The 26,644-nt window shown below is 40.7% G+C and overlaps 2 protein-coding genes across 2 annotated transcripts; both read right to left on the bottom strand.

Moving 5' to 3' along the window:
- Positions 1–375: 375 nt before the first annotated feature.
- On the bottom strand, positions 376–1,461 carry LOC105471841 (olfactory receptor 1D5-like). Its single transcript, XM_011724609.3, is given in 3 exon segments — positions 376–1,081; positions 1,083–1,248; positions 1,251–1,461. Coding segments are annotated over 3 exon segments (993 nt in total). The 5' UTR covers positions 1,372–1,461.
- Positions 1,462–23,952: 22,491 nt separating this feature from the next.
- LOC105471845 (olfactory receptor 1D2) lies at positions 23,953–25,204 on the bottom strand. The gene has a single exon (XM_011724624.3). The coding sequence runs from the start codon at positions 25,162–25,164 to the stop codon at positions 24,205–24,207; it is 960 nt and encodes a 319-aa protein (XP_011722926.3). The 5' UTR covers positions 25,165–25,204; the 3' UTR covers positions 23,953–24,204.
- Positions 25,205–26,644: the final 1,440 nt, after the last annotated feature.

Below are 26,644 nucleotides of genomic sequence, written 5' to 3'. Positions count from 1 at the left end.
TAGCAGGCTCCTTAGAGAAGCCAAACTGCTGGGTCATAAGTGAATGGGTGCTAGAGAACATTAGAGCCCTCCCTAAGCTATGACTGGGTTTATATAGATAAGCCTAGGACTGTGGGCCTATGATCAAGCAGGTTTAAATATTTGACCCTGTAAAATCCTAATAGTAGTGTTAGCATGACAGATTATTTATTGCCAAGGCTGGTGAGGTCTGGGAGGCACTGGGATACACATTGTCTTTTCTTTACCACAGATAGATATGCTCATCTCATTCTGAGCTGGATTTGTACCCTAATGACTGTTGTATATCCCACAACATAATGCCTGATGTCTGGTGAAGGATATTTCCAGTCTCCAATCCCCTTTTCAAAATTACCTTCATTTAGGCCTCTGAAAGGGTCTCCCTAGGAGTCTTCCCAGAGCCCCATGCATGTTCTTGTTCCTCAGGCTGTAGATGAAAGGGTTCATCATAGGCGTCACCACAGCATACATCACTGTGGCTACTGAGTCCTTCATGGAGTAGGTGTGGAGGGGCTGCAGATATACCATAGCAAGTGTCCCATAAAAGAGGGAGACCACACCCAAATGTGAGGCACAGGTGGAGAAGGTTTTGTATTTCTTAGAGGCTGAGGGTATCTGAAGGATGGTTCTGACAATACGTACATAGGATGTGGTCATGAACCCTAAGGGGGTGATGAAGATGAAGCAGCCAGTGGCAATCAACACTGTGTGAATGATGTGGGTGCTGAAACATGCCAGCCGCAGCAGGACGTACATCTCACAGAAGAGGTAGTGGATCTTTCGGGACCCACAGAAGGTCACCGTGGTCATGAGGAGGGTGAGGAGGAGGCCATAGAGAACAGACAGCCCCCAACACAAGCAGAGGAGCAAGACACAGAGTCCAGGACTCATGGCTGTGACATAGTGGAGGGGGTGGCAGATGGCCACATAGTGGTCATATGCCATGGCCAGGATGAGGTTGTCCAGGGTCACCAAGGAGACCAGGAAGTAGAGCTGTGTCAGACACCCTGCATAGGAGATGGCTTTGTTCTGGGACTGGAGGTTCACCAGCATCCTGGGGACTGTTGGTGACAAAGAAGAGGTCAGTGAAGGAGGATTTGGCCAGGAAGAAGTACATGGGGGTGTGCAGGTGGGAATCAGAGCTGATGGCTTTGTTCTGGGACTGGAGGTTCGCCAGCATCTTGGGGATTGTGTTGGTGACAAAGAAGAGGTCATTTCCCACCACCGTGACATGGACAGGAACATCCAAAACAGGATCCGCTGCTGCTCAGGACTCTCTGACATCCCCAGGAGTAGGAACTGTGAGTTCTCACTCTGGTTATCTCCATCCATTCCCCCAACCTTCTGCAACATTAACACCAACAAATGTTTATTAAGTGCCCTAGAAACATAAGAAACAGCCAAGTTCCTGTGGAATGTGGTGAATTGTTATGGCAATACTTTAATTCAGCAGGCAAAGGTTGCATTATGCAATAAATGGTATTAGGATAACTGTCTTCTTACGTTTTTGGGAAAAGTTACATCAATGTTTTGTCTTTTATCAAACATAGACAGATACCAAAATGCTTGAAGCAAAAGCTGACAGAAACGAAGGGAGACATAGATAATTCAACAATAGTAGTTGAAAAACCAAATATCCCGCTTTCAATAATGAACGGAAAAACTAAGTAAAAGATCAACAAGGAAATAGAGGACTTGAACATTGCAAATGAAGTATCCTAAACAGATATCTCTAGAAAACTCCACCCCAAAATAGAACAAGATTCTTTTCAGCCATCCTTGGAGCGTTCCCCCAGATAGACTATATGCAAGGCCATAAAACAAACCTCAGTGATACTCAACAGATAGAAATAACACAAAGTATGTACTTCAATTACAAAGGAATGAAATTTGCAATGGAAAGAAGAAAAAATGGAGAAAACTCACACACTTGTGGTAACCAAACACCATCCTCCAAAATAACCAATGAATCAAAGAAGCAACAGAAACAGAAGATAGATAAATGAAAGTGAAGATACAACTTTTTCCAAAACTATGGGATGTGGGGATGTAGGGAAAACGGTGGATAGGAGGCAGGAGTAACTTGCAGCTCCCACTTGGGCAGACAGAGCAGGCTATGGGGACTCATACCGTGAGCTTTTGCTCTAAGAACTACCACAGGAACATACCAGGAAAGCTGAGGTAAAGCGCTTACCTCTGCCTGAGCACGAAGCGTGCTTTCTGACAAATTTATCATGTATTTTCCGTACAGTAGCTGAGGTTCCCCATTTCCTGCAGAATAGCTCAAGGTTATGGCCAGGCGGCCAAGGCCCAGGATGCTTCAACCCCAGTGCACTCTCCTGCTTGTCTGACCTCCACTCTCTACTCTAGCAGTGCCTTTGCAGTTTGTATGGTTCTAGAAGACACAAAATATTTTGTCTTTGTCCTTCACACTGATTGTTCCTTTTCACCCAATATGCTTTCTTCATTCTGCTCTTCCAGCCTGAATTTTTTTCCTTCAGTTCTTGTCAGCCTGGTAAGACCTGCTCTAGTACCTACTTAAGCATCTCCTCCTGGTGACATCTTCTCCCACCCCAGAGGTAACCACTCTAGTTTCTGCACTATTTTTGGTCTTTGCATTCTTTTAGGATTGACCCTTTCCACATTTTGCTTAGCTATCCACTCTCTGCAAGACTGTGAGAGTCTCTAGAGTAGGGACCGTACTCAGTATTCCTGCATCCTCAGGATCTTGCACACTGCCAGGCATAATGTAGAGACCAGTAAAAGAGGGTTGAACTAAACTGTATAGAATAGTAGACATTTCATGCATTTGAGATGAATGAACGGACAAGAGCCGTGAGCCCAGGAGCCCATGTATTGATGAAAATGTGGTTGCTTGGAGAACTAGCTGATGCCAGGGGAATTTGGAGCGCGTTCTGCAAATTCAATCTTGAACATGATAAATTTGAAGTAGCAGCTGGGTAAGCAAATGTGGATGTAGGAACTGTGAGCAACCTAGAAGGTTAAAGGAAGTTGGAGCTACCAGCTTTGGTGGAGGTAGGATGGGGCAGGCAAGCATTTAGCAAAAAAAAAAAAAAATTTTTTCTTTTTTTTTTTTTTTGAGATGGAGTCTCGCTCTGTCACCCAGGCTGGAGTTCAGTGGCACGATCTCGGCTCACTGCAACCGCCGCCTCCCAGGTTCAAGCGATTCACCTGCCTCAGCCTCCTGAGTAGCTGGGACTAAGGTGCCCGCCACCACGCCTGGCTAATTATTGTATTCTTGGTAGAGATGGGGTTTTGCCATATTGGTCAGGCTGGTCTCGAACTCCTCACCTCAGGTGATCCACCCGCCTTGGCCTCCCAAAGTGCTGGGATTACAGGCATGAGCCACTGTGCCCAGCCATGAATGGATTTTTAAATCTCAATTTACAGAGTTGAATTCACAGATATCTAGGGTCAGTGGTATACTGAAAGAAAAGTTTGAGTCAGAAATGTGGATTCAAATCCTAGATTAACACACACATCATTTTTTCCCCCCAGCAAATAACTCCCCATTTCTGAGCACTTGGACGGGTAATGTGCTTACGTGCCTTATCTACATTAAGGTCTTTTATTTAGTCCACACACGGCACTATTTGGCTCTGTGAGAGATGATTCCACTGAGAATTAGAAGATCAATACTCTTTAGGGTTGCTCAGCTTGTAAAGGAATAGAGTCAGTATTTAACCCTCTTTCCTGACTCAAAGCTGATGCCCCAACTACTCAACCGTGTGTTAAAGGAGAGAAACTGTGTCTACCTGATGCAGCGTTAAGAGCTGAAATCCTGAATGTGGAAGGAGTTCTCTAGCTTTAAAGCTGATTTTAAATGGGAGATGCTGTTACGGGGCAAAGGGAGTCCTATTTAACCATTTCCTCAAGCTTCTATCTCCCACCCCACTCCAGCAGGAAACTGTTCTCCACCCTGGACCTGGTTCTGCCCCCACCCAGGCACCCTGAGATCCCTCAGTCCACCCTGGGATCTCCAGGGAGGGGTCCGGGATGTCAGGGTTGGGACTTACTCGTGTCCGGCCACTTGGTGCAACTGCACGGGGGAGAGATGAGGGGCATGTTATAATGGGATTCCCATATGAAGGGATATGCACTGCCTTGGTCAGAAACCAGGGGGCAAAGAGAGAGAGAGAGAAATAGGAGCCAGGCTGTCACCCAGATGACTTAAGTGCTGGGCCAGCGAAGGGCACTGGGAAGGAGGTGAACTCCCCATCACAGAAGGGATTAGAACAGGCTGCATGATGCCATGGGCTGAGTAGTCATTTCAGAGCCAATCCAAGCATTTAGTGGAAGTAAGTGCTGGTTAAAGCCTCTTTTAGCAATAAGATTCCAAATGACAGATTAATGACGGAGTGGCCCTCTGGCATTTAAGTGAAACTGGGAGTAACCCTGAGCACATGCTCCGGAGACTTTTTGTATCTGCAGCTTCCCACATCTCTTGTCTGCTAGTTGTCCTGTGGATCTAACCACAAACGATCCCATTTATTTCCCACACTACAGTACTTACGTGCAGCCTTGATCCGAAGAGATCTGCCCAAAGTCAGAGTGATTTGACGGCAGAGATGAGCCCATGACCAAAGCTCTGCTTGCCTCTTAGAAAAACGGTTAAAATGAGAAAGAGGGAGCTGATGGGCTCATCCCTGAGATCACCCCAAGACCCCCTATGTGACCTGAGCATGAAAAGAAGCACCGTGGTGATTCCCTGCAGGGACCCCAATCCTGAGCACACTCGCCCACCACCTCTGTTTTCGCCATGGAGAGAAATGGCTTCCACCTTCTTAGACCCCGAAGAAACTTCTTCCTTCCCACCTTCTGGGTGGAACATCTTCCCGACAGGAGAGAAGATAGGAGGGAGGTGATGGGACCTCAGAAAGCCAAGGCTGCCCAGAGGAATGGACACCTCTGCTCGCTTGCCCTAAAGCTATCATCTCCCACGCTGCAGTGAGCATTGGGATCACCTGCGATGCTTCAAGACACAAAGCTGATTTTCCTGCCCCTTCTCTGAAGTACTGGTTCTGTTCTGAGGACCAAGTTCCTTTTAGCAAGCACCGAGTTATTCTGATCCTATACTTTGAAAACACTGCTCTCAGCCTATAAGAGTCAGCGGGTTCTGAACGCTCGTGTGGTCAGAAGGCCATAGAGACACAAACTCCTATGTAGTGTGGCTTAGGGGAGAGGACAGTGAGTGTGGGTGTGTGATAGAAAAATGCTGCAAACTTGCTGTTGGAACACTGGCCTTTGTGCCGCCTCTGTTGCTCCCCTGCTGTTTTGACTTTGAGTCGGGCACTCAATCTCCTCGAGCCACCTCATGTCACCCATGTGGGCGTTCTTGTAGGTTGTGAGAATCACAGGCAGCAGGGCGTGTGCCAGTGAGCCCTTGAAAACTGCAGAGTGCCAAAAAGATTGGAGGAATTGTTATCTTACCTTAAACCCTTAGCGGTTAGATGATGAAGATGTCCCAAAATATGTGAGTATGTTTGCTTTTTGCATCTTTTAATAGAAATCTTTGCTAAATCTTTGTCAATGTCCTTTTTTATATTTTCTGCTAAAAGATTTACTGTTTTACTCTTCACATTTAGATTTACTATCAATCTAAAACTGATTTTTGTATCAGGTCAGGTACAGGTCAAGATATATTTTTATCCCACAAATAGGAGAGAGAAAATGGAGGAGAAGATAAGAGAGAAGAGGGAGAAGGAGCTTGAGCCTGAGGCGTACGGACCTTACCCACCGTTCTGTGCTGCTGTCAGAGTTCACTGGTTTGGCTGCCTCCACGTTCCTGCTCTACAGGCTGCAAATTCAGTAAGGACGTAAGAGACTATAATGCGTTATTTCCTGAACAGAACTTGGTGACCTGTCCTATCTGCTAAATGTAGAGAGCAGAGAACTTGTTGCCTGCATCTTCAGTCTCTGCAAAAGAGGAGACAGAATTTGAGGTTCTTTATGCCCTGATGAGCCTGGGGGGATTTGAGAACTGATGTTTGGATCCCAGGTTCATGATGGAAAGGACTAAACAGGGACTATATCAGACCTACTTATCAGTTTTGGAGAGGCCCTGGGGATACACTCCTAAGATAGCCTCTTGAGATGAACATGGATAATTGCTCCAATGTTAATATCTAGAGGCAACGACCTTGGGAGATGAGTCTTGTTTACAAGAAGTAAACCAGCTCCTTACTGCACAGCAGTCCTAAAGCACACACTAGGAGTCAGCCAGAGATGAAGCAGCCCTCATACACGTGTAGCCTGGCTTTGACTTATCAGAGGTCCGGAAAATCCGAAGTACTAAACTTCGATTAGGATGATCTAGACTTCTAGGGACCCCAAGTTCTAAGCAAATGCAACTGAAAAAAGAATCCTATTTGGAGGAACAATGCCACCGTAGAGCTCCAATTATTTCTCTTAATACTTTTTCAAGCACAATATCCGCCATACATCTGAAGATAAGACACACAAGGATGGAAGATTTCAATAGCAAGAACCAACAGACGGGAGGCATATAGGGACTCCAGATAGTATAATTGTTAGACACAGATTAAAAAAACAGTCATGCTTATGGTGTTTTAGAAAATAAATGAAGCCTGAAAATGTTGTCAGCGACTTTTACAAATGGAACAGTGTAATGAGTAACCAGCACTCAGATGAAAACACATTACGGGCTCTCTAGAAGCCACCTCATTTTCCTCTGTAGTCACTGTTCCTGTGTGGGTAATCAGTATCCTGACTCCTAATAGCATAAATTAGTTTTATTCATTTTTGTACTTTATTTATATTAAATCATACAGTTCGTTCTCTTTCGTATCTGCTTCTTTAACTCAACATTGTATATGTGTGATTCAGCCTCACTGTTGTATGTCGTTGTATATTACTGCTCATATTTATTGCTGTATAACATTGTATTGTGTTGAATGTACCATTTAATAAATCCATTTAACCACTGATAGACATTAGTAGCCAGTTGAGCTTGTTCTGAATAGGGTAGATGCCCATTTCTGTTGGAAATACATATCTGGCTTTGAATTTCTGTAACCTGGGGCAGAGGTAGGTGTATTCAATAGGGCTAAACAGTTTTCCAAACACATGCATCAATTTTAATTTCCCCAAGCAGTGTATGAGGGTTCTGGGTGCTCCAAATTTTAACATAAGTTGGTATCTGAAGATATTTTGGTGTGTGTGTAGTGGTATTGTTTATGGTTATAATTTGCATTTTCATGTTGAGTAATGCAGTTAAGTAGTTTTTACATGGCTGTTTATCATCTATCTCTGTCATCTATCTACCATGTGTCTTCTTGTGTCAAGTACCCATTCAACCATTTTGCTTATTTTTCTATTGGTTATCTTTTTATGCTGGTTTGTAGTTCTTCACATGTTTTGTGAGTCTTTGAAAATGCTTGTATTAGGTTGGGGTTTTTTGCCATTGATTTTACTGGTTTTTTGCCATTGATTTTAATGGTTTTGCCATTGCTTTTGATGGCAAAAACCGTAATTACGTTTGCCCCAACCTAGTAGTAAGACTATCTGTGTCAAGTTTGTGGGTTGGCTTTTATGCAATTAATGGTGGCTTTTGAGAAACAGAGATTTTAATTTTAATGGAGTCCAATTTATCAATTCTCATTTCAGAATTACTAGGTTTTGCATCCTTTAAAATAAATATTTGCTAAATCTTTGCCAAATCTTTGCCAATGTTCTTTTTTATATTTTCCTCTAAAAGATGTATTATTTTGCCATTCACATTTAGATTTACTGTTTATCTAAAATGGGTTTTTATATTAGGTGAGGTGTAGGTCAAGATGTATTTTTATCCCGCAAACTGACCCAATGCCATTTATTGAAAAGACCATCCTTTCCCTACTGTGTGGCCGTGTAAATAGTTTTCCACGTCTTTATGGAGGTATAACTAACAAAAAAAAATTATTTAAGGTTTATGTAGTGCTGTTTTGATATATGTAGCATGTATCTATTGTAAATGATCACCACAATCAAGCTAATTAGCATATCTGTCATTTCACATAGTTACTTTTATTTTGGTGTGAGAATACACTAGATCTGTTCTCTTTGCAAAGTTTGAGAATGTAACATAGTATTGTTGGCTATAGACTGGGTGCGGTGGCTCAGGCCTGTAATCTTAGCACTTTAGGAGGCTGGGGTGGGAGGATTACTTGAGGCCAGCAGTTTAAGACCAGCCTAGGCAACATAGTGAGACCCCATCTCTAGAGAAATTGATAAAGAATGAGTCAGGCCTGGTGATGTGTGCCTGTAGTCTTAGCTACTTGGGAGACTGAGGTGGGAGAATTGCTTTAACCCAGGAGTTGGGGGCTACAGTGAACTATGATCATGCCACTGCACTCCAGCTTGGGTGACCTTGCCTCTAAATCACCACCACCAACAACAACAAACTATAGTTACCGTGCTGTATATTAGCTCTCCAGAGCTTGCTTGCTCATAACTGAAAGTCTGTAACCTTTCACCAGTGCTTCCCCAATTCCTCCATCTCCTGACCTCTGGTAACCACTCTTTTAGTCTGCTTCTGTGAGCTATCCATTAAAAAAAATCTTTAATTTTTAATTTTTGTGAGTTCATCATAGGTGTATATATTTATGGGGTACATAAGAAGTTTTGATACAGGCATGCAATGTATCCTAATCACACCATGGAAGATGGGGTATCCGTCCCCTCAAGTATTTATCCTTTGTGTTACAGACAATCCAATTATACCTTTTTAGTTATTTTACAATGTACGATTAAATTATTATTGACTATAGTCACCCTGTTGTGTTATCATATACTGGGCCTTATTCATATTCTGATGATTTTTTGTATCCATTAGCCATCTCCCTCCACTACTATTCTTCCCAGCCTCTGGTAAGGATCCTTCTATTCTCCATCTCTGAGCTATACTTCTTCAGATTCCACATAGGTGATAACCTGCAGTTTTTGTCTGTCTTTGTGTGGCTTATTTTGCTTAGTGTAACGTTCTCCAGGTTCATCCATACCACAAATGGCAGGATTTCCTTCTTTTTTTATGACTGAGTAATATCTGTGTGTGTGTGTGTGTGTGTGTGTGTGTGTGTGTGTGTGTGTGTGTGTATAGGGTCTACATGTCTCTGATTTTTGTACATTGATTTTATATCCTGCAACTTTACTGAATTTGTTAATTCATTCTAATCATTTTTTGTGTGTGTGTGGCATCTTTAGGGGTTTTTACATATAAGATTATAAATAATTTTACTTATTTTGTTCTGATTTGCTTGTCTTCTAATCTTTTTTTTTTGTTGTTGTTACACTTTAAGTTCTGGGATACATATGCAGAACGTGCTGGTTTGTTACATAGGTATACATGTGTCATGGTGGTTTGCTGCACCCATCAACCGGTCATGTACATTAGGTGTTTCTTCTAATGCTCTCCCTCCCCCAGCCTCCCCACCACCGACAGGCCCCAGTGTGTGATGTTCCCCTCCCTGTGTCCATGTGTTCTCATTGTTCAACTCCCACTTATGAGTGGGAACATGTGTTTGGCTTTCTGTTCCTGTGTTAGTTGATATCTTTGTTTGTTTGTTTGTTTCCTAATTGATCTGACTAGGACTTCCAGTATTATGTGGCCTTTATTTCACATATGGCCTTTATTGTGTTGAGGTAAGTGACTTCTGTACCTAATTAGTTGAGAGTTTTCATCATGAAATGGTTTTGAATTTTGTCAACTGCATTTATGGAGATAATCATGTAGTTCTTATCCTTCATTCTGTTAGCGTGGTATGTTATATTGACTGATTTGTGCATGTCAAATCAACCTTGCATCCAGGGATAAATCCTACTTGGCTATGGTGTATGATCCTTTATTGTGCTGTTGAATTTGGTTTGTTTATGTTTTATGAGTATTTTGAATCTTATGTTCATAAGAGATATTGGCCTGTATTTCCCTTTCTTGTGGTGTCTTTGGCTTGGGTATCAGGGTGATGCTGGTGTCATTAAATGAGTTTGGAAGTGTTTTCTACTATTATTTTTGGAAGAATTTAAGAAGTCTGGGTATTAATTCTTCTTTAGATATTTCATAGAAATTACCTGTGAAGCCATATCCGTTCATGTTTCTTTTATTGTTTGAAAGTTTGTTTTTTAAATTACTGATTCAGTCTTCTCATTTGTTATTGGACTGTTCAGGCTTTCTGTTTCTTACTCAGGTTGAAAGGTTAGGTGTGTCTAAAAATTCGTCAGTTTCTTATTGTTTGTCCAATTAATTGGCTTGCAATTATTTATAAAAATCCTTTCTGACCTTTTTTTTATTTCCATGATCATAGATAATAGATATTTCACCCCTTCTGATTTTGAGTATTTCTTGTTTTAAGAATGATTCTAGCTAAGAGTTGGTTCATTTTTTTCACATTATTTGGGGTATTATTTTCTGTTTCATTTATTTCTGCTCTGTTCTTTATTTTCTTCCTTCTGCTAACTTTGGGTTTAATGCCTTATTTTTTACTTCCTTAAGTGTAAAGTTAGGTTGTTTATTTGAGTTCTTTCTTCTTTCATAATGTAAGTTTCTCACTGTAAATTTCCCTCTTGGTACTGCATTTGCTGCAACTTTTAAGTTTTTGTATGTTGTGTTTATTTTCATTGCTTTTCCTGAAATATTCTTTAATTTTCTTTTTAATTTCTTCGAGTCAATAGTTGTTCAGGAGTGTTTAATTTTCACATAGTCTAGAATTTTCCTATTGTTATCTAATTCATTTTTCATTTTTTAATAGCCAGAAATGGCACACAGAATGATTTCAATCTTCTTAAGTTTGTTAACAATTATTTTGTAACCTAGCATGTGATTTTTTCTTGGAAAATGTTCCATGTCTGTTTTAGGAGAACGTATTGGCTGCTGCTGTTGGGTGGAATGTTTTGTATATGTCTGACTCACACATTAGTTTGTGGCATTGTTCAGATCTGGTGTTTCCTTATTGATTTTCTGTTCAGATTATAAATCCTTTATGGAAAGTAGGATATCAAAGTCTCCTACTATTATTGTGTTGCTTTTATGTATTCCTTAAAATCTGTCAATGTTTGCTTTATATATTTAGGTGCTCTGATGTTTGGTACATGTATATTTATAATTGCTATATATTCCTGTGGAATCAACCATTTTGTCATTATGTAATGACTTTCTTTGTCTCTTGTAACAGCTTTTGAATTAAAGTCCATTTTATCTGATGTAATTATAGCCACCCTGCACAATTGGTGTATTTGTTTCAACACTGTTACAAAGAACTACCTGAGACTGGGTAAAGACTAGGTACGGAAAAGAGCTTTATTGACTCACAGTTTTGCATATCTGGGGAGGCCTCAGGAAACTTACAATCATGGCGGAAGGCAAAGGGGAAGCAAGGCACTTCTTACATGGCAGCAGGAGAGAGAGAACGGGAGGGTGAAGTGCCACACTTTTAAACTATCAGAGCTCATGAGAACAGCATGGGGAAAATCTGTCCCCATGATCCAATCACCTCATACCAGTTCCTTCCCCTGACATGTAGGGATTACAATTCCAGATCAGATTTGGGTGGGACACAGAGCCATATCATATTATTCCAACCCTGGCCCCTCCCAAAATTCATGTTCTTCTCACATTTTAAAACTAATCATGCCTTCCCAACAGTCTCCCAAAGTCTTAACTCATTCAGGCATTCAAAAGTTCCAGTCCAAAGTCTCATCTGGGACAAGGCAAGTCCCTTCTGCCTACTACCCTGTAAAATAAAAAACAGGTTAGTTACTTTTGATACTTTGAAGATACAATGGGGATATAGGAATTGGGTAAATACTCCCATTCCAAGAAGGAGAAATTGACCAAAACCAAGGGGCTACAGCCCTCATGCAAGTGCAAAACCCAGCAGGGAAGCCATTAAATCTTAAATCTCCAAAATAATCTCCTTTGACTCCATGTCTCTCATCCAGGGCACACTGATGCAAGAGGTGGGCTCCCCAGGCCTTGGGCGGCTCCACCCCTGTGACTCTGCAGGGTACAACCCCTGCAACTGCTTTCATGGGCTGGCATTGAGTGCCTGTGGCTTTTCCAGGCACTTAGTGCAAGCTGTTGGTAGATCTACCATTTTGGGGGCTGGAGGATGGTGGCCCTCTTCTCACAGCTCCACTAGGCAGTTCTCCTATGGGGGGCTCCAGCCCCACTGCATTGCCCTAGTAGAGGTTCTCCATGAGGGCTCTAGTCTTGCCACAGGCTTCTGCCTGGAAATCCAGGCATTTCCATACATCCTCTGGAACCTAGGCTGAGGTTCCCAAACCTCAACTCTTGTCTTCTGCATACTTGCAGGCCCAACACCATGTGGAAACCACCAATGCTTGGGACTTGAACCCTCTGAAGCAATGGCCTGAGCTTTATCTTGGTCCCTTATAGCCATGGCTGGAGCTGGAGCAGCTGGGATGCAGGGTGCCATGTCCCATGGCTGCACTGAGCCTTCTAGTCTTCCATGCCTGTGATTGAAGGGGCTGCTGTGAAGGTCTCTGAAATGCCCTGGAGACATTTTCCCCATTGTCTTGACTATTAACATTGGGCTCCTTGTTACTTACGCAAATTTCTGCAGCCAGTTTGAATTTCTCCCCAGAAAATTGGTTTCTCTTTTCTACTGCATGGCCAGGCTGCAAATTTTCCACACTTTTATGTTTTGCTTCTCTTTTAAACATAAGTTCCAATTTCAGATAATCTCTTTGTGAATGCATATGACTATATGCTTTTAGAAACAGCCAGGTCACATATTGAATGCTTTGCTGCTTAGAAACCTCTTCCACCAGATAACCTAAATAATCTCTCTCAAGTTCAAAGCTCCACAGATCTTTAGGGTGGTGTGAAATGCCTCCAGCGTCTGTGCTAAAGCATAGCAAGAATGACCTTTACTCTAGTTCACAATAAGTTCCTCATCTCCATCTGAGACCACCTCAGCCTGGACCTCATTGTCCATATGACTTTCAGCATTTTGTTCAAAACTATTCAAGTCTCTAGGAAGTTCCAAACTTTCCTACATCTTCCTGTCTTCTTCTGAGTCCTCCAAACTGTTCCAACTTCTGCCTGTTACCCAGTTCCAAAGCTGCTTCTACATTTTCACATATCTTTATAGAGGCACCCTAATCTGCTGATAACGATTTTATTAGTCCATTTTCGCACTGCTATAAAAACTACCTGAGACTGGATAATGTATATTAAAAAAAAAAAACAGGTTTAATTGACTCACATTTCTGCATAGCGGGGGAAGCATTCAGGAAACTTATAATCATGGCAGAAAGTGAAGAGGAAGCAAGGTACATCTTACATGGCAGCAGGAGACAGAGGGGGGCAGGGGGATGTGCCACACTTCTAAACCATCAGCTCTCAATAGAACTCACGATCATGAGAACAACATGAGGAAAATCTGCCATGATCCAGTCACCTCCCACCAGGTTCCTCCCCTGACACATGAAGGTTACAATTTGAAATGAGATTTGGGTGGAGACAGAGGGAAGCCACATTACTTGGTTACTATTTGCATGGAATGTATTTTTTTCTTCCCTTTACTTTCAGTTTCTGTGTGTCCTTAAATTTAAAGTTTGTGTCTTGTAGACATCACATAGTTGGATCATGTATTTTAATTCATTCAGCTGCTGTATATATTTTGAATAATGAGTGTAATTTGCTTATACTTGAAGTAATTATTGAAGTAATTATTGATAGGCAAACACTTACTATGGTCAATTGGTGATTGTGTTCTTTTTTGTCAGTATTTTGTTTCTCTCTTTCTCAAAGAAATACCTCCCTTATTTGTTTGTATCTGACCACAGGGAGTTAACCTTGCCATTACCGTGCTATGATCTCTGTGAGGTGAGACTGGAGTGGGCATCCTGATAGGTGTCTTGGAATGCTGGGAAAGCTGGATGTCCATCTCTTGGTGTATTCTTTGTGATTTGATGATTTTTAAAAATAGTGATGTACTTTGATCCTTTTCTCTTTATTTTTAAAAGTTACTTTTATTTATTTATTTTAAGAGGTAGGGTTTCACTCTGTTGCCCAGGCTGGATTGCAGTGGCACGATCCTAGCTTACTGCAGTCTCCAACTCCTTGGCTCAAGTGATCCTCCCACTTCAGCTTCCTGAGTGGCTGAGACTCTGGGCACATGCCACCGTGCCGTCAGTCTTATTTTTTGATTGTACAATGGCTTTTCCCTTGTGATTACCATGAGGTTTGGATAAAAATTCTTATAACAGTCTGTTTGAAGCTGATAACAACTTATCCACATAGAGAAACTCCACACATTATCTTCACACTTCCACATACATCTCCTTGATTTCAGAATTTACATATTTTTATATTTATCAAATTTTTTGTAGTCATTGCTATTCTTAACTATTTTCCAAATGAATTTAATTTTTCTATGGTATATTCTTATAGTTTACTGAACTTCTTTAAGAGAATGATTCTGAATTTATTGTCAATCATTTTGTGGATCTTCATTTCTGCAGGGTTTATTGTTAGATCTTTATTATTATTATTATTATTATTTTGGAGATGTCATGATTCCCTAATTCCTCGTAATCCTTTTGTCTTTTGTTGGTGTCTGCACATTGAGGAAATAGCCACCTCTTCCAGCTTTTACAGGTATTCTTGGGATAGACCTTCACTCTTAAGTCTAGCCTGTGATTCTGGATGAGCCAGCTGGTAATGACGTGGAAGAGACAGAGCTCGCCATCAGGTTCTCTCATTTGTGGGGCCAAGGCCTTTGCTCTGAGGTTGGAACGGGACTACTGTCTAGGCTCCAATTTCCATTAGACCACAGGCTTGGCTTTGGAATCAGGCAGAGTTTTTGGCTGGGTTCTGCAATTGCTTCTGATTGGGCTGAGACACAGGGTATATTCACTGGCCAGGCAGGACCTCTCTTTGAGTTCTGCAATTGGGCCAGGCTGCAGGTTGGACCCCAAGTTAGTCAGAATTGCTATTCAGGATGACCAGGATCAGCTGCTGTGCTTAGAGAAATGCATGGTTGAGACTTGCCTCCCTGCCAGGGCAGAGCCTTGGGGTGGGTTTTGAGGCTGACCTGAACTGCTATTTGAATTTTTGGGTGGTGAAAGTTTAGCCCATTGTTTACTGAAAGGCATTCTCTTGGGCAAAACCCTCTCTGGGTGGGGTCTTGGATGAGCTTTGAGACTGAATTGAGATGCTGTTTGAATTTCTGGGTGGTTGAAGTCTGGCTTTGTGCTTTGCCAAAAGTTGCTGTGTTTGGTGTCTCCCTCAGTGGGTGGGGTCTTGAGGGAGGCTTTGAGGATGAGCTGAGCTGGTACCTTTGATTGGATGCCTCTGCAGGCCATAGCACAGAGCACCATCAAAATATGAGCACTAGTTGCTGTGAGCAATACCTCCTTTCCTTGTTTCTGTCTGACCACAGGCAGTTAGCCATGTCATTGCCCACTGTGATCTTTGTGAGGTGAGACTGGAGTGGGCATCCTGAGAGATGTCTCAGAATGCTAGGGAAGCTAGATGTCCATCTTCAGCTCCCTCTTCCCACTGTAGAAACTGTGGGCCCAGGGAAATTCTCTGTTTATGGCACCGTGCCATGTTGAGGGAGGGCAAGGGGCAACGTGGTTGAAGTGAGACGATTTCTCTTACTCTTCAAATGCAGTTCTTACTTGTTTCTGTGATACACACAGGTATTGCAGGCTTATTCTCAAGGTTTGGGGGTTTTCACCAAGGTATACTTGTCTGTGGATAGCTGCTCATGGAACTTTCTGTTGCAGGGAGAGAAGGCTAGGACGTTTTATTCTGCCATTCTGCTGACACCACCATATTTTTTTCCCTGTTTTTTATTTCAGTAGGTTTTTGGGGAACAGGTGGTATTTGATTACAAGGATGTTCCTTAGTGGTAATTTCTGAGATTTTGGTGCATCCATCTCAGTACGCTGTACCCAATGTGTAGTCCTTTATCCCTCACCTCCTTCCACTCTTTCCGCTGAGTCCCCAAAGTCCATTGTATCATTCTTGTGCCTTTATGTCCTCATCGCTTAGCTCCCATTTACGAGTGAGAACATACGATTTTTGGTTTTCCTTTCCTGAGTTACTTCACTTAGAATAATAGTCACCAATTCCATCTACCTTGTTGCAAATTCTACTATTTCATTCCTTTTTACGGCTGAGGAGTATTCTGTGGGGGGTGTGTGTGTGTGTGTATATACACACATATATACATATATACATAAGAGTGTATATATATACACATTAAGGCATAAGAATGATACAATGAGCTCTGTGTGTGTGTATATATATATATATGTATATCACATTTTCTTTATCCATTCACTGATGGATATTTGGACTGGTTCCATATTTTGCAATTGCGAGTTGTGCAGTTATAAACTTGTTTGTTCAAATATCTTTTCTGTATATGACTGCTTTTCCTCTGGGTAGATACCCAGTAGTGGGATTGCTGGATCAAATGGCAGACATAGCTTTGCTATGACATACCACTGTCCACACTGTTTTCCATAGTTTTCCACACTGTTTACATTCCCACCAGCCATGTAAAAGTGTTCCCCCTTGACCACATCCATGCCAACATCTATTATTTTTTTATTTTTTGATTAAGGCCATTCTTGCAGGAGTAGGGTGGTATCATATTATGGTTTTAATTTGCATTTCCCTGATAATTAGTGATGTTAAGTATTTTTTCATATGTTTGGCCATTTGTTTATCCTCTTTTGAGAATTTTCTGTTCATGGCTTAGCCCACTTTTTGATGGAATTTTTTTTTCTTCTTAATTTGAGTTCCCCATAGATTCTAGATATTAGTCCTTTGCCAAATGCATAGTTTACAAAAAGATTTTCTCCCACTCTGTGGGTTGTCAGTTTACTCTACTGATTATTTCTTTTGCTATGCAGAAGCTTTTTAGTTTAAGTCCCATCGATTTATCCTTGTTTTTGTTGCATTTGGTTTTGGGTTCTTGGGCATTCACTCTTTGCCTAAGCCAATGTCTAGAAGGCTTTTTCCAATGTTGTTCTCTAGAAATTTTTGTGATTTCAGGTCTTAGATTTAGGTCCTTGATCCATTTTGAGATGATTTTGGTATAAGATGAGAGATGAGGATCCAGTTGCATTCTTCTACATGTGGCCTGTCAATTATTCCAGCATCATTTGTTGAATAGGGTGTCCTTTTCCCACTTTATGTTTTTGTTTGCTTTGTCAAAGATCAGTTGGCTGTAAGTATTTGGACATATTTCTGGGTTCTCTATTCTGTTCCATTGGTCTATGTGCCTATTTTCATACCAGTACCATACTGTTTTGGGGACTATGGCCTTATAGTATAATTTGAAGTTGGGTAATGTAATGCCTCCAGATTTGTTCTTTTTGCTTTGTCTTGCTTTGGCTATGTGGGCTCTTTTTTAGTTCTATATGAATTTTAGGATAGTTCTTTTCTAGTTGTGTGAAGAATAATGGTGGTATTTTGATGGGAATTGGGAATTGCATTGAATTGGTAGATTACTTCTGGCAGTATGGTCATTTTCACAATATTGATTCTACCCACCCATGAGCATGGAATGTGTTTCCATTTCTTTGTGCCTTCTATGATTTCTTTCAACAGTGTTTTGGAGTTTTCCTTGTAGAGGTCTTTCACCTCCTTCGTTAGGTGTATTCCTAAGTATTTTAATTTTTTTCCAGGTATTGTAAAAAGAGTTGAGTTCTTGATTTGATTCTCAGCTTGGTCGCTATTGATGTACAGCAGTGCTACTGATTTGTGTACATTAATTTTATATCCTGAAACTTTACTGAATTCATTTATCAGTTCTGGAAAGTTTTTGGATGAGTCTTTAAGGTTTCCTAGGTATACAGTTGTATCATTGGTGAACAGCAACAGTCTGACTTCCTCTTTACTGTTTTGGATAACCTTTATTTCTTTCTCTTGTCTGATTGCTCTAAGACTTCCAGTACGGTGTTGTATAGAAATGGTGACAGTGAGCATCCTTGTCTTGTTCCAGTTCTCAAGGGGGAATGCTTTCAGCTTTTCTCTGTTCAGTATAATATTGGCTGTGGGTTTGTCATAGATGGCTTTTATTACCTTAATGTATGTCCCTTCCATGCCAGTTTTGTTGAGGGCTTATCGTAAATGAATGTTGGATTTTTGTCAAATGTTTTTAACACACCATTAGATTCGGTTAGCTAATATTTTGTTGAGGATTTTTGCGCCTATTTTCATCACAGATATTAGTCTGTAGTTTTCTTTTGTGTGTCCTTTCCTTGTTTTGGTATTAGGGTGATACTGGCTTCATAGAATGATTTAGGGAGAATTCCCTCTTTCTCTATCCTGTGGAATAGTGTCAATAGGATTGGTACCAATTTAACTGTGAATCTTTCTGGTCCTGGACTTTATTTTGTTGGCATTCTTTTCATTACCATTTCAATCTCACTGCTTGTTATTGGTCTGTTCAGAGTTTCTATATCTTTCTGGTTTAATTTAGGGAGGTCGTATATTTTCAGGAATTTATCCTTCTCCTCTAGGTTTTTTAGCTCATGTGCATCAAGGTATTCATAGTAGCCTTGAATGATGTTTTGTATTTCTGTGGTATCAGTTGTAATATCTCCCATTTTTTTCTAATTGCACTTATTTGAATCTTCTCTTATTTTCTTAATCTTGCTAATGGTCTATCAATTTTTTTTAACTTGTCAAAGAACCAGCTTCTTGTTTCACTTTCATTTTTATTTTTATTTTTTGTCGTTTCAATTTCCTTCAGTTCTCCTCCAATCTTTGTTATTTCTGTTCTTCTCCTGGGTGTGGGTTTGGTTTCTTCTTGTTTCTCTAGTTCTGTGAGATGTGACCTTAGGTTGTCTGTTTGTGCTCTTTTAAACTTCTTAATGTAGGGATTTAATCCTATGAACTTTTCTCTTCATACTACTTTTGCTGTATCCCAGAGGTTTTGATAGGTTGTGTCCCTATTATTCAGTTCAAATAATTTTTGAGTTTTCATCTTGTTTTCATTGTTGACCCAACAATCATTCAGGAGCAGGTTATTTAATTTCCATGTATTTGCATGCTTTTGAGGGTTCCTTTAGGAGTTGGTTCCCAGTTTTATTCCAGTGTGGTCTGAGAGAGTACTTGACATGTTAGAAATGCAAAATGCTTGTTTCCTGGTGCTGCAAAGAAATAGCACTCTAACATAAATTTAATTTTCTCAGCAAGGCAATTTTTACTTTCTGCAGAAAGCTTGCTCCTCGCAGATGGAACAATGGTGAGAGTACACCCGGACAGGGGAGGGGTAGGAGTTCTTATTCCCGACACAGGTAGCCCCTACCACTGTGTTGTTCCCCTAGTGGCTAGTGGAGTATTGCAGTCCCTCACTATTTTTGTGTTGTTGTCTATCTCATTTCTTAGGTCTAGTAGTAAATGTTTTACAAATTTGGCAGTTCCAGTGTTGGGTGCATATATATTCAGGATTGTGATGTCTTCCTTTTGTACTAGTCCTGTTATCATTATGTAGTGTCCCTCTCTGTCTTTTATAACTGTTGTTGCTTTAATGTCTGTTTTGTCTGATATAAGAATAGCCACTCTTGCTTGCTTTTGGTGACCATTTGCATGGAATACCTTTTTCTACCCCTTTACCTTAAGTTTATGTGAGTCCTTATGTGTTAGGTGAGTCTCTTGAGGACAACAGGTACTAGGTTTGTGAATTCTTAACCATTCTGCCATTCTGTGTCTTTTAAGTGAAGGATTTAGGCCATTTACATTCAACATTAGTATTGAGATATGAGGTACTATTCTATTTGTCATGGTAGTTGTTGACTGACTAGCTTGGTTTTTTTTCCATTATGGTGTTATTTTATAGGTCCTGTGAGATTTATGCCTGAAGGAGGTTCTATTTTGGTGTATGTCAAGGATTTGATTCAAGATTTAGAGCTCCTTCACGCCTGTAATCCTAGCATTTTGGGAGGCCAAGGTGGACGGATCACGAGGTCAGGAGATCAAGACCATCCCGGCTAACATGGTGAAACCCCGTCTCTACTAAAAATACAAAAAATTAGCCAGGCATAGTGGCGGGTGCCTGTAGTCCCAGCTACTCAGGAGGCTGAGAGGCTGAGGCAGGAGAATGGCGTGAACCCGGGAGGTGGAGCTTGCAGTGAGCCGAGATTATGCCACTGCACTCCAGCCTGGGTGACAGAGCCAGTCATTAAAAAAAAAAAAAAAAAAAAAAAAAAAAAAAATTTAGAGCTCCTTTTACAAGTTCTTGTAGTGCTGGCTTGGTAGTGCCAAATTCTCTCAGCATTTGTTTGTCTGAAAAGACTGTCTCTCTCCTTCATTTATGAAGCTTAGTTTCATGGGATACAAAACTCTTGGGTAGTAATTGTTTTGTTTAAGGAGGCTAAAGATAGGACCCTAATCCCTTCTAGCTTGTAGGGTTTCTGCTGAGAAATCTGCCATTAACCTGGTAGGTTTTTCTTTATAGGTTACCTGATGCTTTTGCCTCACAGCTCTTAAGATTCTTTCCTTCATCTTGACTTTAGATAACCTGATGACTATGTGCCTAGGTGATGATCTTTTTGTGATGAATTTCCCAGGAGTTCTTTCAGCTTCTTGTATCTGGATGTCTAAATCTCTTGCAAGGCCGGGGAAGCTTTCCTCAATTATTCCCTCAAATGTGTTTTTGAAACTTAGATTCCTCTTCTTCCTTGGGAACACCAGTTATTCTTAGGTTTGGCCATTTAACATAATCACAAACTTCTTGGAGGCTTTGTTCATTTTTTAAATTCTTTTTTCTTTGTCTTTGATGAATTGGGCTAATTTGAAAGCCTTGTCTTTGAGCTCTGAAGTTCTTTCTTCTACTTGTTTGCTTCTATTGCTGGGACGTTCCAGTGCATTTTCCATCTCTCTAAATGTGTCTTTCATTTCCAGAAGTTGTGATTGTTTTTCATTTATGCTATCTATTTCACTGAAGACTTTTCTTTTCATATCCTTCATATCCTGTATCTTTTTTTTTTTTTTTCTTTAAGTTGGATTTCATCTTTCTCTGGCACCTCCTTGATTAGCTTAATACTCAACTTTCTGAATTCTTTTTCTGGCAGTTCAGATATTTCTTCTTGGCTTGGATCCATTGCTGGTGAGCTAGTGTGATCTTTTGGGGTGTTAAAGAACTTTGTTTTGTCATATTACCAGATTTGTTTTTCTGGTTCCTTCTCATTTGGGTAGACTATGTCAGAAGGAAGATCTGGGGCTCAAAAACTGCTTATCAGCTTCTTTTTGTCCACGGGATCCCCCCTTAATATGGTACTATACCCCTTCCCCTAAGGATGGGGCTTCCTGAGAGCCAAACTGCAATGATTGTTATTTCTCTTCCAGTCTAGCCACCCAACAGAGCTACTGGGCTCTGAGCTGGTGCTGGGAGGGTGTCTGTGAAAAATCCTGTGATGTGATCTGTCTTCAGTCCCTCAGGCATGGATAACAGCACCTGGTCCAGTGAAGGTAGCAGTGGAGTAAAGTGGACTCTCATGGTCCAAGTGTTTATCTAAGAGTCTATGGTCCTTGGTTGAAGTTTTGTTTAGTGTGCTAGTCGGCCTCCAGCCAGGAGGTGGTCCTTTCAAGAGTGCACCAGCTGTGGTAGTATAGGGGGGACACAAACTTGCCCTAAGGTTACCTGGATAAGCATTCCAATTTCTCAGGTGGTGAGTGTGATCATAGAGCCCCCAAAAGATTATGTCCTTTGTCTCTGGCTACCAGGGTGGGTAAAGACCATCAGGTTGGGGCAGGGTTAGGCATGTCTGAGCTCAGACTCTCCTTGGGTTGAGCTTGCTGTGGCCACTGTGAGGGGTGGGGGTGTGGTTCTCAAGCCAATGAGGTTATGTTCCCAGGGGATTATGGCTGCCTCTGCTGTGTCATACAGGTTGCCAGGGAAGTGGTGGAAAGCCAGCAGTGATAGGCCTCACCCAGCTCCCATGCAGTCCAAATGGCCAGTCTCACTCCCAGTGTGCCCTACCCCTAACAGTGCTGAATTCATTTCCAGGCAGCTGGTGAGCAGGGCTGAACTTGTTCCAGGCTGCAAGTCTCCCCGCTGAGAAAGCAAGCAGCACTTTCAGGTGTCTGGTCTTCCTGCCTGTGGTGGCTTCTGTGAATAGCCAGTTTTTAAAAAATAAGTTTTCTGCCTCCTTTTCTTTCACTTCTCCTTCTGATACTTCCATAATGTGTGTATTTGTTTGATGGGTCCCATAAGTCCCATAGGCTTTCTTCACTATTTTTCCATTTGTTTCTCTTACTAAAAAATTTCAAATGACCTGTTTTTGAGTAGCTAATTCTTCTGTTTCTTCAAATCTGCTGCTGAAGCTCTCTTTTGAGTTTTTTACAGTTTAGTCGTTGTATTATTCAGCTTTAGAATTACTATTTCTTTTTTGTGGTTTCTGTTTGTTGAAATTTACATCTTATTTATATATTGATTTCCTGATTTTGTTTAGTAGTTTAACTGTTTTTTTGTGGGTCACCAAGTTTCTTCAAATGATGACTTGAACTCTTTGTCAGGCAGTTCATAGTTCTCCATTTCTTTGATGGTTACTGAAGCTTTATTTTGTTCCCTTGGTGTTGCTGTTTCCTTGATTCCTTGTGTTTTCTGTAGCTTCACATTTGTGTTTGCACATTTGAAGAAGCAGTCATCTCTTTTAGTCTTTACAGGCTGGTTTTGATAGGGAAACTCCAATTTGATAGGAACTCTTCTTCACCAGTCAGCTTAGCCAGATATTCTGGGCTGGGCAGTTGGCAGGGTCTATGGGCAGGCAGACCTGGTGCTTGGGGATATGGGTGGATGGGCCAGCTTCTGGGCACCATGCACAGGCTTGCTATAGGGTGCAAGTCCGAGTTGTTGAAATACACACACTGACTATTAAGAACTCCTAAGCATTTTCTTATTTTTTTCCTGTTCTTAGCTAATCAGAGGGGTCTGGCCATGTAGATTCCCTCAGTATTCTTGGTGAGGCATGACAGAAGTGGTCCTCTTGGTTAGCATCCTGAAAGGCAGGGGAAGTTGTAAATATGTTTTATTTTCTTTTTTACTTATGGAAGAACTCATGAGATGAGGGGATCTCTCTCCTACTACTCTGTGCTGGCTTGGGTGAGGAGTGATTCAGGTATTGTGACAAGAGTTTTTTCTACGATGTTCATTAGAGCGTTTTTTCTACTTCTGTACATTACTAGGGTGTTGTAAACTTTGAGTTGGATTCTGGAACTCTCACAAAGATATTTTCATCTGTGGATGGTTGATAAATTAGTCTGTATGTTGGTAGATGAGAGATGTAACTGTCTATTCCACCATCTTGTTGACATCACTCCTTTCACCTCTATTTTGAAGTCTCTATTACCTGATGTCATTGCAGCAATATTTCACTTAAAATATTGTATTCTCCAAATATGTCTGTTTCGCTTTTTAATTTCAAGCTTTGTATATTCCTGTGCTTTCAGTGTGTCTCTTTAAATACATCTATCTATATTTATTTTTTAATCAGTATGTTGAACATTACCTTTTAATTGATGAGTTAGGTCCATTTATGTTTAATGTAAGTTTATGTACTTCCCCTAGTAGATTATGACCTTATGTTTGTAACTCAGTTTGAGGCCTCTGTAGACAGTCATTATGAATAGAATAAGTTGATGAATGACTGTATGAATGTCAAATGAATTGAACTCCACCTGTCAAGGTCTATGTCACGTGCTGGCTCAGCTGATTCAACTATATATGATTGCAATCTCTTTCAAACCACCACAACCAAGTCACTAAGTTTCTTATCAGCTACTATTTACTTTCTGTACTTTGGATGTGTGCCAGGTGAGAGACACCTCTAGGTTTAAACTAGATATAGTCAGATAAGGCCAAGAATGTGTCCCTGTAGTCAAGTACATTGAATAATTTGATCCTGCAACATTCTAGTGTTGGTGTTAATGTGACCTTGTTTACGGCCAAGGCTAATGAGACCTGGGGGACACCACGTTACAAATAAGTCTTTTTTATCACCATATATATATATACACACACACACACACACACACACACACACACACACACACACACACACATGCTCTCTCTGAACTGGAGCTATGTCCCAACCACTGCTGTGTAGCACATAGGACAATCCCTTATATAGGATGAAGGATATTCCCAGTCTCCACTTTAATGCTGTCTTTCCAAATTGCCCTCATGTCAGCCTCTGAAAATGTTTATCTAGGAGTCTTCCTAGAGCCCCATGCATGTCCTTGTTCCTCAAGCTGTAGATGAAGGGGTTCATCATGGGTGTCACCACAGCATACATCACTGTGGCTACTGAGTCCTTCACAGAGTAGGTATGGAGGGGCTTCAGGTATACCATACAAAGTGTCCCATAGAAGAGGGAGACTACACCCAAATGGGAGGCACAAGTGGAGAAGGCTTTGTATTTCTTAGAGACTGAGGGTATTCTGAGGATGGCTCTGACAATCAACACATAGGAAATGATCATGAATCCAAAGGGAATGAGGAAGATAAAGCAGCCTGTGGCAATCAGCACTGTGTGATTAATCTGAGTGTCGGAACATGCCAGCCTCAGCAATACATACATCTCACAGAAGATGTAGTGGATTTTTCGTGACCCACAGAAGGTCACCGTGGTCATGAGGAAGGTGTGTATGAGGCCATAGAGCACAGATAAGACCCAACACAAGGAAAGGAGTAAGATACTGAGCTTAGGGCTCATGGCTGTGGTGTAGTGGAGGGGGCAGCAGATGGCCACATAGCGGTCATACGCCATCACAGCCAGGATGAGGTTGTCCAGGGCCACCAAGGAGACCAGGAAGTAGAGCTGTGTCAGACACCCTGCATAGGAGATGGCTTTGTTCTGGGACTGGAGGTTCACCAGCATCTTGGGGATTGTGTTGGTGACAAAGAAGAGGTCAGTGAAGGAGAGGTTGGCCAGGAAGAAGTACATGGGGGTGTGCAGGCGGGAATCAGAGCTGATGGCCAGGATGATGAGCGCATTTCCCACCACCGTGACCAGGTACATGCACAGGAACATCCAAAACAGGATCTTCTGCTGCTTAGGACTCTCTGACATCCCCAGGAGAAGGAACTCTGAACCTTCAGTCTGGTTGGCTCCCTCCATTTCCCCAACTCTCTGCAACATTAACACCAACAGATGTTTACCAAATGCCCTTACTTGAATAAAAACATGAAGATAAGCAAAATCAACATTTCTTAGAATTAAGAATATCTTAAACCCAATTTTATAGTTTTTGAAAATAAGAAAGTAGAAAAAAAAGTTTTTATGTGATATAATTATTTCAGCAACTTCAAAGCTGGTATACTCAATGTTAAAGGAATAATGTGTAATTCCTATTTTCAATCCTGTCATCTTACGCTATTCTTGAAGTGTTTAGTGAGTAGTATGTTATCTTATATGTGTATGTTTTAAAATAATGTTTAATACAGATATATGCAGTACAAGAAGTAGTTCAAAAATAAAAGGAAGAAAATAAAAATATTTGAAAGGAGTAGGAACAATGATTATTTGTTGATACGATTATCTATCTGGAAAAAGTAGGACTATCAACCAGAATACTATTAGAGTTCAGAATTCTTGAAATCAAGTCTTTCCCAGCTAGTAAGATAGTAAGCACTGCCACTTACTTGCTGTGAAACCTCAGGAAGAGTACCAGAGTTCTTGAAGACACAGTTTCTATATGCGAAACATGAGTTTTATGGGGTGGGGCAAAATTAAGTAATAAAGTGCTTAACACAAGGAGCAGGTATGCAATTAGCACTCAGAAATGTTGCCTCTTGTTGTTGTATTTAACGAGAATCAGGAAAAATGTTAAAGTACAATGCAAAACTATCTCATCCCCACTATCAACAAATAAATCATGGCACTGAGATGTTAACAAGAATCGGGCAAAACCTTCAGATTTCTCCAGTGAGGCATAAATTAAAAATTAAATAAATTGACAAACATATCAAGGTTTCCAATATGAAGAGAAATGTCACCAAACTATATATTCTTTTGAATTAATAGAAAGTTTACTGGATATCAAAATTATAAATGGGTTTTTGAGAAAGGAAACTGGTCTAAATTTCATCTAAAAATAAGCATGTAGGTAAGCTAGAAAAACGTTGAATAAAAGAGTAACAGGGTGATGCTTGCACTATCAAATATTAAGAATTCTAAAGCAATATGATAGTAATGTTGGAATGAACAGATCAGTAGAAACTTCACAGATAGACACAAAGACGTGGAATTTGGTAGATTAATACGGGTGCACTGTATATTAGCTGGTAAGTTCTGCATGGCCACACTCTATATTAGCAAGTAAAGTCTGTAGTATTCAAGAAATGGCACATTGAGATAACTGCAATTACTTTTGGAGGACTAGTTTGAACAATATTTTGTATCTTATCAAACACATTTAAAACATTTTCTTTGAAAGCCTAATGTGTATGGAATAAAATGTTTAAAAAATCAAAACAGAAAAAAGAAATATGTATATGTAAAATATTTAAAAAATAGTATATATAAAACAGCCGAATGCGGTCAGGGAAAGAATAAAATCTTCGAATACTACTGACAGTTCTCAGTGATTGTGGGAACTAAGCAAATAAACAAGTAAATA

The sequence above is a fragment of the Macaca nemestrina genome, chromosome 17 (genome assembly GCF_043159975.1).
Source record: "Macaca nemestrina isolate mMacNem1 chromosome 17, mMacNem.hap1, whole genome shotgun sequence".
In the NCBI taxonomy this organism is placed as follows: Eukaryota; Metazoa; Chordata; class Mammalia; order Primates; family Cercopithecidae; genus Macaca; species Macaca nemestrina.
This window is presented reverse-complemented; position numbering and strand designations above follow the sequence as displayed.